This window comes from Paroedura picta, chromosome 3, assembly GCF_049243985.1.
Source record: "Paroedura picta isolate Pp20150507F chromosome 3, Ppicta_v3.0, whole genome shotgun sequence".
Classification (NCBI taxonomy): Eukaryota; Metazoa; Chordata; class Lepidosauria; order Squamata; family Gekkonidae; genus Paroedura; species Paroedura picta.
Genome location: NC_135371.1, coordinates 119906550 through 119925434, shown reverse-complemented (window position 1 = coordinate 119925434; position 18885 = coordinate 119906550). Strand labels below are relative to the sequence as shown.

Genomic DNA, 18885 nt, shown 5'->3' with positions numbered 1-18885 from the left:
TATTAATAGATCCCCCTGAGGAATCCTACACAGCAAAATGGATATAGGCTTTTATGATAATAAAACAGTCATTTATCACTTGAAATTTCCCCCTTTTTTTGTTCTGCTGGCACATTGCTGGGTGTAGCCCATTTTTTCTTCATCCTCCTCTGGTGAGACATCAGAAGAGTTTCAAGGAAAGCAAAAGGGAACTTATATTTTCTAGACACTGGCATCACTATTTGATGACACATAAATACTTATACTGAAAAGCTACCAACCACAAAACATCCGAATGTCTAAATAAACCAGTAAGCAGTTGCTGGGAGGAATTGGGACTCATTATCTACCAATCAGGTAGGCTGTCCATCCAACGAACAGCCAATCAGGAAGGATGCCCCGCCCCATGCCATATCCCTATCCAACTTCTTCCTTATGGAAGAAGCGCCAGCCTGGGAAGCAGGAGCTGGGAGGGAGAGTGGAGGGCATGGGACTGCGGGTGGTGGGAGTGGGAGTGGGGTTGGGGGGAGGGAGCTCCCATGAACACTCGCCCTCCTTAGCCTCTGCCCCCACCCAAAAAAGCCACGACTACGGCCTTGCCAGGCCTTGAAGGTGCTGCCAGGGGGGAGGGTGAACCAGTCCCTGCCAGTGTTCCCAGCCCCCTGAGCAGCTCTGGCCATGGCTATGCCAGGTCTTGCCCGAGGCAGCAGGGAGAGGGGCAGAGTCCCGTCAGTGCTCCCCCCCCGCCCCGCAAAACACCTGCCGAGGCTTTGTCGCTAGTAGTTAAATATTTCAAACTACCACTCAATACATTGTCTGTGGTCAACTACAACATTATATTTGGTTAGATTTCTGGGACATGGACTTACACCTGAAGAATTTATAACAGGCATTCTTGGGATCATTGTTACCTATCCAATGCAGTAAGGCAACACTTTGATGAAATAAGACTGGTACCTAGAAATAATCTACCACAAGACATGGCCAAAAGAGAAAGCACTATTGGTTATCATACACATTTTCAACCTCAAGCCAGTCTTTTACATCATAAGTGATCTACAACTCTTTCTGGATAATTATAATTTTATGTCAAAGATGGCAGAAATTTCCTTGCAGCCCCCTAACCTAAAACAGCTTCTCACCAACAATAATGGACAACTTACCAAATGCAAAGTCAGGGACCAGACCATGCAGTAAAATAATAAGTTGACTTCACCTCCATATACACTCAGGCAACATTCTTACAGGACCTAATAGCCTCAACCAGACTATATGTCATGATGTATCAACAATGTCCTTATTCCCCTTCATTTGTGTCTTTATTTTACACAATTTATATTCTGCTTTTCTGCCTTCATCAAGGTGGCTGAGCCTTTGGTGAAGGGCAGCATAAAAATTTCAAAGTAAATACATAAAATAAATAAATTAGTTAAAACAATAAAAATAAATTTATTCAAAACAATTATCGGTCCCTTTATAAAAAAATACATGGGCACGAACCTAATATTAAAAGCCACAATATTCAGAAACCAATGGGTAAATATTTTAATCTAATTACTATGTAACTGACCTAAATTCAACAACAACAACACCGAAAGCCCTTTAAGATAAACTCCAATGGGAAACTGCTTAGATTAGAAATTATTAGAAAATAAATTCTTCTCCCACGCACACACCAATTTGAACTAATACCTGGGATTTAAGAGTCATTTGACATATTTAAGAAGCATTCCTAAACATGTCTACTCGGAAGTAGTACTAATCAGGGCTGACTCCTCCTCCTCCTCCTCCTCCTCCTCCTCTCTTCTTCTTCTTCTTCTTCTTATTATTATTATTAGATTTATTTCCCGCCACTCCCTGGGTAGGCTTGTGGCGGGTAACAATTGTCTTAAAAATTCCAATTAAAACCCCATTAAAAGACATTAAAAATCATAACATGGCGGCAGCCAATCACGATCTACTCCCACCTGCTAAGGCGATACGAGAATGTGGGAGATGATGTATACTTCAGACCCCCCCCCGGGGGGGCAACACTCTACCTTGCAGACCCCAGCCTCAACCATAAACCTGGCGGAAGAGCTCCGTTTTACAGGCCCTGCGGAATGCTGACAAATCCTGCAGGGCCTGCAGCTCACCTGGGAGCTCATTCCACCAGATGTTGAACAAAGTGGGGGAGAGAACCGCACCCTGAGGCACCCCACAAGGGAGTCTGTAAGGACGCGAGAACTCATCTCCCACTGCAACCCTCTGGGTCCGGTTCTGGAGAAAGGAGCGTATCCAGCGCAAGGCTGTGCCTCTTATCCCCGTGCCAGCGAGGCGGTGGACCAATATTTCATGATCCACGATGTCAAAGGCCGCCGACAGGTCTAAGAGGATCAGCATGGCTGACCCGCCTCTATCCAGCTGGCGATGGAGGTCATCCAGCAGGACGACCAGCACTGTCTCCACCCCATGGCCAGGACGGAAGCCAGACTGATATGGATCGAGTGCCGAAGTTTCCTCCAAGAAAGCCAGGAGCTGGTCCGCCGCAGCCCTTTCCAACACCTTGCCCAGGAATGCTAAGTGCGATACTGGGCGGTAGCTGGCAGGATCCCATGGGTCCACCGTTGGTTTTTTCAGGAGAGGGTGAACCACTGCCTCCTTCAGCCTCAACTCCCCAGAACCCAGGGAGCAGTTGATAATGTCCCTGAGTTGGCCTCCTATCCTCTGGCCACCTCCTTTGATGAGCCAGGAAGGACAGGGGTCAAGGAGGCAAGTGGTTGCCCTGACCGATCCCAGCAACTTGTCCACTTCGGAGGAAGAGAGCCAAGATCTTAGGCTCCAAGATCTCATGAAATAAGCTTAGACTGGGTTAGAGGGCAAAGATATAATCAAGTGTAACCATTAGCCTGAAAGATCAACAAGGAAAGTTAGACATCAGAGAGACAAGTCACATGCCCCCTTTTAAAATGCAAGCATACTTGATCACACTGCCATTTTGCATCAATATAGAGTTCCATCAGTAAACTCATATTGAGTGCCACTATGCATGCTCATAACTTTGGCTAAATTCTGATTGCATTCTTAGCAGTAAAAAACACCTCATGTAAGCATTTCTTGCACTGCTCAGAAGACTAGGGCATACAAGAAGTAATTTTACCCAAGATAGGTTTTAGCCATTTAATTCTACCCTTTGAGTACAAAAAGCATCAAATAATGGGACAGATTCTCAATCTCCTGAACAAAGAAAGGTCACTCAACTTCATTTTTTTTTTACACTGACCTTCCTGCACGTTCATAGGCACTGAATAGAGCCTAAAATGAAGTAAAGGCTACCTTTGATAGAAAAATAACTAGCACAGATTGTTTTTGCCAGCTTAGAAGTTTATATCATGGGACAATGGTTTAAGAAACAAGTTAACCAAGAGGAGAAAGAAGAAAAATGACTGCTAGGAAGTTCCTTTAAAGTTCAGATGGCCTTTTTTGTTTAGATCATTTTTTCAGTATAACCAGAACCCCCCCCCCCCACACACACACACACACACAATTCAGAGTGAAGACGATCCAGGCCCTGTGGGTCCTCATCTGTCCACAGAAGAGAGAAGTGTTGCAGTCTTGCTCAGCTCTCTGCCCAAGTGTGCAAGAAAATAAGTATGTAACCTCTCTACCGTCCTGTTTGTGCTCATCAGCACCCAACGTGTACATACAATTAATTGGTCTTTCGGTATCACAAGCACCATATACCAGCATTATTATTGATACTGAAAGACAGTAGAACTCTGGGGCCAATTGGACCACACAAGACAATAACTATGTCAGAGCTCCAGGACTTTGTATTGCAGATCAGTAGTGTTGTCTTCTGCCCACATAGTGCTAAATATTCATGAATAGATAGCAATACCTATGATGGGCTAAAATGGTGCAAAGATACATCCAGGCTGTTGGTAAAGGCTCCTGTGTGATCCCCTCACTCACCTTCTCTTCCCGGGTGGTCCCGGCACCCTCTCCTAAGTTGGTGTTCCGAGGCTGCAGCTCCAAAAGGGTCCGGAACAGTTTTTCTGAAGTTTGGGTCAAGAAGCCAATTTCTGCATTGGGGTGGAGGCCATAAAGATATGGAGACTCAGCAGGCAAGGCTTCATCTATATACTGGGCAGGAAAACCAAATCTACACTCAGTAAAATAACAGACACCACACACAATTCTGTCAAAAGGGATGCAAGCTTCAGAGCCTCTAGGAAACCAAACAGCATTAAGATAATGGATCAGCAACACCAACCAAGCCCAAAACCAAGCCCAAGTTCATATGCTTGGCCCTTATTTCAGAAAGGGGTCCATTTCTTGACTTGATTTGGTACAATCAAGTCTACAAAATATACCATAGTCTGATGAGTGGTCATGTATGTGAAAAAAAGATTGGGGGAGCTTGGTCTGTTTAGCCTGGAGAGGAGACGACTGAGAGGGGATCTGATAACCATCAAGTATTTAAAAGGGTGTCATATGGAGGATGGAGCAGAATTGTTCTCTCTTGCCCCAGAGGGACAGACTAGAACGAATGGGATGAAATTAATTCAAGAAGAAGAAGAAGAGTTGGTTCTTATATGCCGCTTTTCCCTACCCGAAGGAGGCTCAAAGCCTTCCCATTCCTCTCCCCACAACAGACACCCTGTGGGGTGGGTGAGGCTGAGAGAGCCCTGATATTCCTGCTCGGTCAGAACAGTTTTATCAGTGCCACTTCGAGCCCAAGGTCACCCAGCTGGTTGCATGTGGGGGAGCGCAGAATTGAACCCGGCATGCCAGATTAGAAGTCCGCACTCCTAACCACTACACCAAACTGGCTCTCTTTCAAAAGAAATTCCATCTAAACATCCGGAAGAAGTTCCTGACAGAGCTGTTTCTCAGTGGAACAGTCTTCCTTGGGAGGTGGTGGGTTCTCCATCTTTGGAAATTTTTAAACAGAGGCTAGATAGCCATCTGATGGAGAGGCTGATTCTGTGAAGGCAAAGGGGTGGCAGGTTACAGTAGATGAGCAATTGGGATGTCAGTGTCCTGCATAGTGGGGGGTAGACTAGATGACCCATGAGATCCCTTCCAATTCTATAATTCTATGATTGTATGATTCTGTTTGCCTTTTTCAAAAAAGTTACTATTGTCATTCTCCATATTTTACCCCCTCCCTGCAAACTGAAAATATTGCAGTAAACAGATATAGATTAAAAGGTATTCGCAGGCACACCCAAGAAAAGTTGATATATAAAGTATTAATAAAGATCAATAATAGTAAGACTAATGAATCCCTCTATCATCTGTCATCAGCAAAGGGTGTTAAAGTTTGCTTTGAACAAGCAGATATAATTTTCTATTAGGCCTGGTCTCATCTGAGAAGCAAAAATGCTTCTCCTGTTCATGCATGAACTGACTAAAAGTGTCATTATCTTTAAACTGAGAACCCCTCACCAGAAAAAAAGCAACAAATATGACTTGGAAATCTGCTTTTCTAATTATTTCCTCTAAAGGCTGATAGCAAATGAAAAGGCTATCCTTAACCATTCCATGTATTGTTATGTTATTATGTAAACCGCCCTGAGCCCCCGGAGAGGGCGGTATATAAATATAGTAAATAAACAAACAAACAAACAAACAAATAAATAAAATGGCAACAAGAGGATTACCAGGTGATAGCCATTGTAGTCTATGTTCCCAGGGAGGGGGAATCCTGGAGCCAGTAAGAATTCTCCCTCTAGCATTTCAGGCTTGATGAATTCTTCCAGGTAGGTCTTACACAGGCGCCTGTCCCAGTCATCTGTGATATGTCCTCCATACATGATCTCCCCAAAAAGGTACCGCAAGTCATCATAGGGGACCTAAAAACAACAGCAATGTAGGTGTGGGCAGATTAGAAAAGGTGCTGCTTCCTAGCAGCAGTCTCACACTTTGGGCTCTTCAAGTATAAGCCTCAGTGAATGCTTTCATCACCAGTTCATTTTCTTCCTAAGAAACTGATCATTATGTAGCATACTGCACACAGGAGAATCTAGGAAAAGTCCAGACTGCTGAACAGACTGTGTGGGTATATGTAAGGTGAGAATATTATTACTTAGAACAAGTCTCCCAGCCTTCACTAGCCCCGGTTCCCTGCAGTGAATGCATCTATTTTGGCAGTTAAACATTCCCAAATATTTTTATAGGACTGTCATGGTGGAGACACAGACAGGCCAGAAATGTGTGTTTACAGAACCCGGTATTTCCAAGAACTACCATAATAGAATGGGGTGGAGGGAAAAGTGGACTATTGTAAAGCTATCAGAATCAGAGCCATCTAACGTATAACCAGAAACCAGAAACAAACATGCATGATTTTGTATGAGAGGGTGGTGGAATATCTCCATGGCTTGTGGAAGGTCCCAGGTTCAACTCTAGTGTCAGAAACCTGAGGCTTTGGAGAACTGCATACAATCCCAACCTTGATGGACTAAGGGTTTGATTCAGTAAAAGGCAGCTTCATGTGTTCATGTGTATGTGATGGTACACATGACGCATCTCATTTATGTGTTCAATTTGACTCACCTTTGAACTGGCCTCCAAGTAATTGTACAGAACATTGACTGAAATGGTGAGATCTCCCGTATTGAAGGGGTACAAACGATTCCATCCTTGGGGTCCAAACTTGCGCCTTTCTGCCACCACAGCATGGAAGTAGCAAAGGGCAAAAAGGATGCTCTTAAACTCATTCTCACGGGTACACATCTCCAGGGTGTCCTGTAAGACAAACATGGGATACATAAGATGAGCATAATATTTCACTCTCAGCTGAGCCTAAAATATTACAAATAACCAAACACTACATGCTCTAGATAATCAAATGAGTTGCCATATCTAGAGTCAAAAAGAGTTTTCGTTAGGTGAGGTTTGTTGATGAGAAATTATAAGACAATAAAAATTAACTGCTTGCTTATTTATTCTGCAGTCCAGTACATTTCTCTACTTTGAGAGTTACTACTAACATAAGTATGTTTTTTTTAATTGCTCTGAATATGTACATTAGGATGTCATTTGGAAGCTTGCTCCTTGGGTCTGTGTAGATTAGCAAGGATCATGTCACCTGCTATGACTTTTGATCCTTTACAAGCACTTCTGGCACAGTGCATTTTGGCTAGTCCTGCATTCTACTAATTGCCTGGTGCAATACATACACATCTTCCTGTACTGTGCAGGGTAATCTACAATAGTGGTGTTTTGGATAAGGTTAGTCACAGGACCCCGTGGACTTTTCCAAATCTTTCCAGCCCAACCATTCCCATTGCTTTTAAAATAATGGATTCAAGCCTCTGGCCATAGACTAGAGTTGTGGCCACTCTCTCTCTTCATAACAGAATGAATGCAGAATAGTAGAGATTGGGAATCAGCCAGAAGCCATTATTCAGACATGTAGGCCCTGTAAAGAGTGCCATCAGTCAGAGTTCTGAGAATCTGCCCCAAGAATTCTAGATTACTGGATGCAAAAATGAGACAAAGGCCTGAGACAAAGTTCTGGGCCAAATATGCTCTCCTCTTATTTCTGTTCTCTAGCTGCAAGAGTGAAACACCAATGTGGTGTTGATGCAATAGCAAGCCACACTTGTTATATCAAATGAACACTGTAATAAACTGTTTGTCACTCTATTCCAGAAATTGCATTTAAACTAGTCTTCCATGAGTGGGAACAGTAGCTCAAGGCTGTCAAATGAGGTATCACATGACTGCTCCCACCCATAGCAGGACTTGAAAGATAACAGACAATTTTGTAAAAATACAACAGTTGGAGTACATTAATTGTGATCTGGCTGCGGTAAGCGAAGGAAATATTTAAGGTTTCCCTCTCCCCTTTCCTGGAATCTGGGATCAATGACAATGGATGAAAATAAAAAGGTTAACTTTCACCCAACTGCACTTGCTCAGTGGCTCCAGCTCTTATTCTAGAGAATGTTGTAAAGGCAAAGCAACACAGCTTTCCACCAAGGAACTGAATCTCCTGATCCAGATAGGTCAACACAGAGAACTCATTCCCATCCAAGTTATGCAGCTGGTAGAGAACACCACAGTGGCTTGCATGAGGTTTCCTCCCCCACTCCCCCAAAAGCAGCAAAATGTGGTATCCCAAATAGAAGGCATGGGCATGATTTCCAACAGTATGCACGAAGGGAGTTGCTGCAACCATATTGTACTTCGTTCTCCAGTTCCTAGAGGCACAAGCTCTAACTAGAAGAGCTCTGGGGTACGGACTGCTATTCCAAATAGGGACAGCAACACAACAGTCGCTTTGTACTAAAGTGGCTTTGGCGTATCATGATCCCCAACTGTGGCACCTTTGGAATTCTGACACAGGGTGCTGGGCTGAGTCACAAAATGGCTGTCAAATAAGGCAGAGCCAGTCATAACACGGGTGCTGCAGAAGGTGGAATTACACACACAGGAGAAGCCTAGTTGCAGGCTTGTAGTGGCAACTGCCATTGAAACACCCCAACTTTAATCTGCTTGGTTGACCAGATCTCCAGTGGTCACTAAGAAGCCCTGCTGGGTAAAAGCTCCATGGGGACCCTTTCTAACAATGCTTGGTGGGCACCAGGAAAGGTGTCAATGGGTGTCACAGCTTCTACTAGCATCACAGTTTGTATAAAGCCATTCACCCACCACCCACAGAAGTCAGTGGAAGTCCACAAAGCTATGCATGTATGTGTCGCTGGGAACAGGAATATCCTGGATGTTAACTAGTTTGATCTTATTCATGACTGCTGTGAAGCACTGAACATTTTCCTGTGTTGGACCAATACCTGGTTGAAGTTGTCCAGAGCCTTGTGGAGATTGGCATGCATTCCTGTTGGAGGCTCATTAGTGATTTTGATGGAGTTCTCCAGGATCCCCTGAGGTATGATGTGGCCCTCTGGCGAAGATGCAGGTTCTGCGCTAACAAAGACACGGAATTCCAGATGACTGCCTTCGCTGTGCTCCTCTAGCTTCTTCTCCAGAGAACTCAGCCACTTGGCCACCAGGTGGATGTTCTAGCAGGAGAAAACAGGGTTCAGCAGGTGGTTTCTACTGCAGCAGCCAGCAGCCACTGTGAGCACCTTCTAGGAGGCAGAAAGCGCTCCACTCACTCTAGCGTCAAGAGCAAGCACCTTGTTTAATAGCTCTCAACATTATAATTCTCTTCCACAGACATTACCCGCACATAAAAGGATGCAGATTTTTTTATACACTTTGAAATGCAAAATAATCAAGACAAATAACTAGCAATTAAGGAAACAGCTCAGAGTGTTTGTTTTCTTAAGGATGATGGTATTCTGTTTGTTAGAATAATGTACTGCTGCTGAACTAACATTATTTCCCCCAGACAAAACAAAGTTCCATAGGCAGCTGAAATAAAATTGCTTGATAATTTTCAATCAAACAATTCACCCTTGAAATCTGAGCTTGTTACTAGAAAATCACATTTCACATCCTGTTCCACTGAGGTTTTTTCAGATTCCCAGTGTTGATGCCTTGACTAACAATCCAGTAATTAAGACACACACACAAACATTTTAACTGTCTTCTACTGAATCAGATCATTGGTCCATCTAGGTCAGAGTTGGCTTTTCGGACAGGCAAGCTGTGGCAGCAGCTCTCCAGGGTATTTCACATCACTTACAGTGTGTGTATAAGGTGCCGTCAAATCACAGCCAACTCATGGCAGCCCCAGCTAGGGGCTTTCAAGATGTGAGAAGCAGTGGTGGCTTGCCATTACCTTCCTCTGCAAAATCTTCCTCTTGTGGTCTTCCATTCAAGCACCAACCCTGCTTAGCTTCCAAGAGCTGACAAGATCAGGCTATACAATATCTCCTTCCGTCAGGCATTGCTTACAACCTGACCCTTTTAGCTGGAGATGCCAAGAATTGAACCCAGGACCCTTCTGCATACCAAGCAATTACTCTCCCATTGAGCCATGGCCCTGCACCTCCAGATTATTCTATTGTGCTGATGGCTACACTCTTATTCAAAGATTTCATGAAAAGCCTTCTAAAATCTTAACTTTGGAGTATCCCTCCAACTGCTGTAAAATGAAGGAGAAATATGGATCATTTCTGCATGAGGAATTTGCCCCTGGAGAGCCTCTCATTGCTCATGGGTATTAGTGCTGCTTCCACATGATATCGTCAGCACCCCAAATCTGTGCAGGGGCTGATGCAAGTTTTAGCCAGATTTGCCTCATGCTGAGGGGAATCGCCAAAACTGGATTTGCTACTCCTTATCGCACTTCACATCAGGGAACAAGCAGGGGCAAGCCCATGTGGAGGTAGAAATGTGCAACAGTCTCGCCAGCATTGTCCTGCCCTCGCACCTGCCCTCCCCTTTCCGTTTCCTGCTCACAGTAATTTTTTTAATGGCCCAGTCCTCATTGCTGTGGGACTGCAAAGCTACATTCTCCAAGTTCAACTAAAATGTTATGTTCATTGTCCTCATCTGTTTTAGGACTGGGAAGTCAAGACACATCCCCGTTTATGTTTTCTGGCATTAGGGCTTTAACAGGGAAAGGGTGTTTGTGTGTGTGTGTTTGTGTGTGTGTGTGATGAAGCAGCCCTCTCCAAATAACCAGCTAGGTGTTCGTGCTCCACATTTTTAAGCCATAATGTCCACATAAAATAACTCACTGGAGTGCAGTTACCATGGCCATCATCTCACAAATCTACCAAATGTAAATAGAGACCAAAACACCAAGAATCCTCAAAAGCAGGATAATTCTTTATTGTTATGGCATTTCTCCATAGCAATGCTGAATTGTTAATTTTTTAAAAAATGCTCTTGTATTGTGGCACTGCCGCATAACAATGTGAAAGTGCTGTGGGGTTTTTTAAAATTAATATTGAGATTTTTTGGGTGGGGGGGGGGTTGAATCCCTGAAACGTGCTGTGTTAGGATTAGTGGCTTGCAGTATTGACAAGCCAAAGAATAAAGGGAGAAATACGGGTTGTTCTCCCTTGCTGCCTCGTCGGGAGGCAAAAAGCCATGACGAGACAGTGGGAAAATACAGGAGGGGTCTCCTGTCAGGAAGCTTGCAAACGCATATCGTCTAAACGTATGTTTGCAAGCAGGCAGCAACACAAGTTTAATGTCTCCATGCAGAAATGGTGATGGCTGGTATCGGCAGCCTGGTACTACTAATTGCCCAGCTGGTATACTTAGATTTGCATAGACTGTGAAAAGATTAAGGGGCTGAAGTTGAAAAGATACTAGAAAACCTCCAAGACAGAAACAGGAATTGTAGTCAATCCTAGAGTAACAATACAGACTTAATATCAGACATCAACCAAGGGATCCAGTTACATTCCAAAACCTCTTCTTCCAATTGGAACTGAGATTATGATTCATATAGCACTATCAACCTGCATGAGGCTTCATATAGTACAACATGCCCTACTTCAAGAAGCTGACCATCTAAACGTCTGACAGAAAGACGACACAATGGGAGGAAAAGGAAGGCAGAGATAAACAGACGATGAATATATGTTCCATTTTCTATACTTCGGCATCAATTAAGAAGGGAAACAGAACTTAAGGGGCTATGCCAAGATGGGTTTTGATGGTGGGGAAGCTGAAGGAACTGAGAGAGATAGCATAATGGTGTTCCAGGCAGCAGCTTTATTACTTTATTTCATTATTTACCAAAGGGGAATGGGCAAAAAGTCTTCCATTGTTCTTTCTTCCATTTCGTCTCACTACAACCCTCAGAGTGTGTGACTGGCCCATGGTGACTCAACAAACTTCCACAGCAGAGTAAAGATTTGAAACTGGGACTCCCAGATCCTAGTCTGACATTGTAACAACTGAACCATACAAGCTCTAATGCAAGCATAGGGTTTTGGCTGTTAATAGCAGAACTATGTAATATTTTGTGTGTGACACCAGTTTTTTCCCCATCATATTCAGCTGTCATTCAAGAAATTCGGGGGGGAAAGTCTTTTTTTTAGATCCACAGAATCAGAAGGGCCACAGAATCAGCAGGGATTTCATGGGCTGTCAAGCATAACCCCCTGCCCTGGGGTAGGATAACTGCTGTCCTAATAGCTCAGCAAGATATCTATCCAAGCTGTGTCTTTAAGACTTTAAAGAAATAGTATTTTACAATCATGCTAAGAAGCCATTGCTTTACTGGACTTGAACCTATATCTGATTTTTCTCTGTTTGTTCTTAAATAATAAAATTGACATACCAAATCAGCTTCCATGGCCATGTTTTTTTTTCCCTTTTGCAACAGTCATGGGGTTAGGATTGTTCTAGTGGAATTTCTTCATACCCTTCTGGATCTTATGTAGTACATCCAAGTACATTGACATCAATGAACTGAGAATGGAGTAAGTCTGAATTTGATTGCCATGTTAATATACAGGAATAAAGGAAACCAGCTCTCAAATAGTCCTCATACGGAGCACTTGCTGCCCTCCTAGTCTTAAAAATCTAGCAAACGGGGCAAAACCCCAAGTTCTTATGACACATTTTACTTTGGCTGGATGTATATTCATCATTATTACTGCAGGTAATTCATTATTATTACTGCCAATTAACAAAACATTCTCAATATGTTTATCTGATCTTATTTAGAGACCAGTGTTTAACAAATAAACACATACTTCGCCTTGTTCTGATAAGACAGAGGAGCTATCTCTAGCTTTTTGATATCTAAAAGGAGAAGATTCCCCAGAAAGAAATAAAAGAAATGCACTGGCAATTTTCTTTTAAAAATTGATTTTGTATTCATTTCAGTATTTTTTCCTGCTACTTTAGTCATTATTTTATTTCTACACGATCATACTCTTGGCACAGTAGTGTGAGAACTCTTAAGGCCAAATAAGAAGATGCCTATCGATTCTTGGCCCCCTATCTTTTCACAAGGTAGACTGCAGCCATTATAGGTCCCCCTGGTTCAGACTGAAGCAACAGCACAAGGAAGGGAGGATTGTCTTTTCCTATGCAGTGCAGATTTGCTGGTCAAACATCAGCTCCTCCCTTGCTGTTATTGGTCCTGGACATGAAAACAAGACAGGTGCAGATAAGGTAGGTCCCTCTCCCCCACCCCAGCAATAAGAATTTTGATCAGTAAAATCATACAGGTTTGTTGTTGTTGTTATGTGCGAAGTCGTGTCCGACCCATCGCGACCCCATGGACAATGATCCTCCAGGCCTTCCTCTCCTCTACCATTCCCTGGAGTCCTTTTAAGTTTGCACCTACTGCTTCAGTGACTCCATCCATACACCTCATTCTCTGTCGTCCCCTTCTTCTTTTGCCCTCGATCACTCCCAGCATTAGGCTCTTCTCCAGGGAGTCCTTCCTTCTCATGAGGTGGCCAAAGTATTTGAGTTTCATCTTCAGGATCTGGCCTTCTAAGGAGCAGTCCGGCCTTATCTCCTCTAGGACTGACCGGTTTGTTCGCCTTGCAGTCCAAGGGACTCGCAAGAGTCTTCTCCAGCACCAGAGTTCAAAAGCCTCAATTCTTTGACGCTCGGCCTTCCTTATGGTCCAACTTTCGCAGCCATACATTGCAACTGGGAATACCATTTGTTGTTGTTGTTATGTGCGAAGTCGTGTCCGACCCATCGCGACCCCATGGACAATGATCCTCCAGGCCTTCCTGTCCTCTACCATTCCCCGGAGTCCATTTAAGTTTGCACCTACTGCTTCAGTGACTCCATCCAGCCACCTCATTCTCTGTCGTCCCCTTCTTCTTTTGCCCTCGATCGCTCCCAGCATTAGGCTCTTCTCCAGGGAGTCCTTCCTTCTCACGAGGTGGCCAAAATATTTGAGTTTCATCTTCAGGATCTGGCCTTCTAAAGAGCAGTCAGGGCTGATCTCCTCTAGGACTGACCGGTTTGTTCGCCTTGCAGTCCAAGGGACTCGCAAGAGTCTTCTCCAGCACCAGAGTTCAAAAGCCTCAATTCTTTGACGCTCGGCCTTCCTTATGGTCCAACTTTCGCAGCCATACATTGCAACTGGGAAGACCATAGCCTTGACTAAACGCACTTTTGTTGGCAGGGTGATGTCTCTGCTTTTTAGGATGCTGTCTAGATTTGCCATAGCTTTCCTCCCCAGGAGCAAGCGTCTTTTAATTTCTTTGCTGCAGTCCCCTTCTGCAGTGATCTTGGAGCCCAGGAAAATAAAATCTGTCACTATCTCCATTTCTTCCCCTTCTATTTGCCAGGAATTGAGAGGGCCGGATGCCATGATCTTTGTTTTCTTGATGTTGAGTTTCAAGCCAGCTTTTGCACTCTCCTCCTTCACCCGCATCAACAGGCTCTTTAGTTCCTCTTCACTTTCTGCCATTAGAGTGGTATCATCTGCATATCTGAGGTTGTTGATATTTCTCCCTGCAATCTTGATCCCAATTTGTGACTCCTCTAATCCCGCATTTCTCATGATGTGCTCTGCATACAAGTTAAATAGGCAAGGCGACAGTATACAGCCTTGCCGAACTCCTTTCTCAATTTTGAACCAGTCAGTGATTCCATGTTCAGTTCTCACTGTTGCTTCTTGACCTGCATATAAATTTCTCAAGAGACAAATAAGATGCTCTGGTATTCCCATCTCTTTAAGAACTTGCCACAATTTGTTGTGCTCCACACAATCAAAGGCTTTAGCATAGTCAATGAAGCAGAAGTAGACGTTCTTCTGGTACTCCCTAGCTTTCTCCATGATCCAGCGTATGTTGGCAATTTGATCTCTAGTTCCTCTGCCTCTTCGAAATCCTGCCTGTACTTCTGGAAGTTCTCGGTCCACATATTGCTGGAGCCTAGCTTGTAGGATTTTGAGCATAACTTTGCTAGCATGAGAAATGAGTGCAATGGTGCGGTAGTTTGAACATTCTTTGGCATTGCCCTTCTTTGGGATTGGAATGTAAACTGACCTTTTCCAATCCTGTGGCCATTGTTGAGTTTTCCAAATTTGCTGGCATATTGAGTGTAGCACTTTTACTGCATCATCCTTTAAGATTTTGAATAGTTCAACTGGAATGCTGTCACTACCACTAGCTTTATTGTTGCTCAGACTTCCTAAGGCCCATTTGACTTCACATTCCAGGATGTCTGGCTCCAGGTCAGTAACTACCCCATTGTGGTCATCAGGGATGTTAAGCTCGCTCTTGTATAGTTCTTCTGTATAATTTTGCCACCTTTGTTTAATCTCTTCTGCTTCTGTGAGGTCCCTACCATTTTGGTCCCTTATCATACCCACCTTTGCATGAAACGTTCTCTTCATATCTCCAATTTTCTTGAAAAGATCTCTGGTCCTCCCCATTCTATTGTTTTCTTCTATTTGTTTGCACTGTTCATTTAAGAAGGCATTCTTATCTCTTCTAGCTTTTCTCTGGAATTCTGCATTCAATTGGGTGTATCTTTCTCTTTCTCCCTTGCCTTTCACTTCCCTTCTCTCCTTAGCTATTTGTAAAGCTTCCTCAGACAGCCATTTTGATTTCTTGCATTTCTTTTTCTTTGGGATGGTTTTAGTTGCTACCTCTTGTACAATGTTGCGAACCTCCGTCCATAGTTCTTCAGGCACTCTGTCTATCAGATCTAATTCCTTAAAACTATTTGTCACCTCCACTGTGTATTCGTCGGGGATATGATTTAGTTCATACCTGAGTGGCCTAGTGCTTTTCCCTACTTTCTTCAATTTAAGCCTAAATTTTGCAACAAGAAGCTCATGATCTGAACCACAATCAGCTCCTGGTCTTGTTTTTATTGACTGGATAGAACTTTTCCATCTTTGGCTGCAGAGCACATAGTCAATCTGATTTCTGTGTTGACCGTCTGGTGATGTCCATGTGTAGAGTCGTCTCTTGGGTTGCTGGAAAAGAGTGTTTGCTATGACCATTGTATTCTCTTGACAAAATTCTACCAGCCTGTGCCCTGCTTCATTTTGTACTCCAAGGCCGAACTTGCCTGTTATCCCGGTTATCTTTTGGCTTCCTACTTTAGCATTCCAATCCCCCATGATGATAAGCACATCATTTTTGGGCGTTGCTTCTATAAGGTGTTGTAGGGCTTCATAGAACTGATCAACTTCATCCTCTTCAGCAGCAGTGGTTGGGGCGTAGACCTGGATCACTGTGATGTTGAATGGTTTGCCTTGGATTCGAACTGAGATCATTCTGTCATTTTGGGGATTGTATCCCAAGACTGCTTTTCCTACTCTCTTATTGATTATGAAGGCTACTCCATTTCTTCTGCGAGATTCTTGTCCACAGTAGTATACCTGATGGTCATCTGAATTAAATTCACCCATTCCTGTCCATTTTAGTTCACTGATTCCTAAAATGTCGATGTTCAGTCTTCTCATTTCTTGTTTAACCACGTCCAGCTTGCCTTGATTCATGGATCTGACGTTCCAGGTTCCTATGGAATAAAAATCTTTACAGCATCGGACTGTCTTTTCGCCACCAGTTACTTCCACAACTGAGCGTCCTTTCGGCTTTGGCCCAGCCGCTTCATTCATTCTGGCGCTACTCGTACTAGCCGTCTGCTCATCCCCAGTAGCATATTGGACACCTTCCGACCTGAGGGGCTCATCTTCCAGCGTCATATCGTTATGCCTATTGGAACTGTCCATAGAGTTTTCATGGCAAAGATACTGGAGTGGTTTGCCATTTCCTTCTCCAGTGGATCACCTTTTGTCAGAGCTCTCAGCTATGACCTGTCCGTCTTGGGTGGCCCTGCACGGTATAGCTCATAGCTTCACTGAACTACGCAAGCCCCCTTGCCACAACAAGGCAGCGATCCTTGAAGGGGGTGGGAATACCATAGCCTTGACTAAACGCACTTTTGTTGGTAGGGTGATGTCTCTGCTTTTTAGGATGCTGTCTAGATTTGCCATAGCTTTCCTCCCTAGGAGCAAGCGTCTTTTAATTTCTTTGCTGCAGTCCCCATCTGCAGTGATCTTGGAGCCGAGGAAAATAAAATCTGCCACTATCTCCATTTCTTCCCCATCTATTTGCCGGGAATTGAGAGGGCCGGCTGCCATGATCTTTGTTTTCTTGATGTTGAGTTTCAAGCCAACTTTTGCACTCTCCTCCTTCACCCGCATCAACAGGCTCTTTAGTTCCTCTTCACTTTCTGCCATTAGAGTGGCATCATCTGCATATCTGAGGTTGTTGATATTTCTCCCTGCAATCTTGATCCCAATTTGTGACTCCTCTAATCCCGCCTTTCTCATGATGTGCTCCGCATACAAGTTAAATACGCAAGGCGACAGTATACAGCCTTGCCGAACTCCTTTCTCAATTTTGAACCAATCCGTGATTCCATGTTCAGTTCTCACTGTTGCTTCTTGACCTGCATATAAATTTCTCAAGAGACAAATAAGATGCTCTGGTATTCCCATCTCTTTAAGAACCTGCCACAATTTGTTGTGCTCCACACAATCAAAGGCTTTAGCATAGTCAATGAAGCAGAAGTAGACGTTCTTCTGGAACTCCCTAGCTTTTTCCATGATCCAGCGTATGTTGGCAATTTGATCTCTAGTTCCTCTACCTCTTCGAAATCCTGCCTGTACTTCTGGAAGTTCTCGGTCCACATATTGCTGGAGCCTAGCTTGTAGGATTTTGAGCATAACTTTGCTAGCATGAGAAATGAGTGCAATGGTGCGGTAGTTTGAACATTCTTTGGCATTGCCCTTCTTTGGGATTGGAATGTAAACTGACCTTTTCCAATCCTGTGGCCATTGCTGAGTTTTCCAAATTTGCTGGCATATTGAGTGTAGCACTTTTACTGCATAGTCCTTTAAGATTTTGAATAGTTCAACTGGAATGCTGTCACCACCACTAGCTTTATTATTGCTCAGACTTCCTAAGGCCCATTTGACTTCACATTCCAGGATGTCTGGCTCCAGGTCAGTAACTACCCCACCGTGGTCATCAGGGATGTTAAGCTCGCTCTTGTATAGTTCTTCTGTATAATTTTGCCACCTTTGTTTAATCTCTTCTGCTTCTGTGAGGTCCCTACCATTTTGGTCCCTTATCATACCCAACTTTTCATGAAACGTTCTCTTCATATCTCCAATTTTCTTGAAAAGATCTCTGGTCCTCCCCATTCTATTGTTTTCTTCTATTTGTTTGCACTGTTCATTTAAGAAGGCATTCTTATCTCTTCTAGCTTTTCTCTGGAATTCTGCATTCAATTGGGTGTATCTTTCTCTTTCTCCCTTGCCTTTCACTTCCCTTCTCTCCTTAGCTATTTGTAAAGCTTCCTCAGACAGCCATTTTGATTTCTTGCATTTCTTTTTCTTTGGGATGGTTTTAGTTGCTACCTCTTGTACAATGTCGCGAACCTCCGTCCATAGTTCTTCAGGCACTCTGTCTATCAGATCTAATTCCTTAAATCTATTTGTCACCTCTACTGTATATTCGTCGGGGATATGATTTAGTTCGTACCTGAGTGGCCTAGTGCTTTTCCCTACTTTCTTCAATTTAAGCCTAAATTTTGCAACAAGAAGCTCATGATCTGAACCACAATCAGCTCCTGGTCTTGTTTTTATTGCCTGTATAGAACTTTTCCATCTTTGGCTGCAGAGTACATAGTCAATCTGATTTCTGTGTTGACCGTCTGGTGATGTCCATGTGTAGAGTCGTCTCTTGGGTTGTTGGAAAAGAGTGTTTGCTATGACCATTGTATTCTCTTGACAAAATTCTACCAGCCTGTGCCCTGCTTCATTTTGTACTCCAAGGCCAAACTTGCCTGTTATCCCAGTTATCTTTTGGCTTCCTACTTTAGCATTCCAATCCCCCATGATGATAAGCACATCATTTTTTGGCGTTGCTTCTATAAGGTGTTGTAGGGCTTCATAGAACTGATCAACTTCATCCTCTTCAGCAGCAGTGGTTGGGGCATAGACCTGGATCACTGTGATGTTGAATGGTTTGCCTTGGATTC

General features: G+C 43.6%; 1 protein-coding gene across 2 annotated transcripts in view; it reads right to left on the bottom strand.

The window, feature by feature from the left end:
• DNAH9 (dynein axonemal heavy chain 9) overlaps positions 1–18885 on the bottom strand; it is a 303268-nt gene that overhangs the window by 24191 nt on the left and 260192 nt on the right. For both annotated transcript variants that reach the window (XM_077327460.1, XM_077327461.1), the window contains exons 63-66: positions 8766–8993; positions 6523–6714; positions 5628–5819; positions 3934–4104 (exon numbers count right to left, since the gene is read on the bottom strand). In XM_077327460.1, the coding sequence (XP_077183575.1) occupies positions 3934–4104; positions 5628–5819; positions 6523–6714; positions 8766–8993 (783 nt within the window). The remainder of the gene's footprint in view (positions 1–3933; positions 4105–5627; positions 5820–6522; positions 6715–8765; positions 8994–18885) is intronic.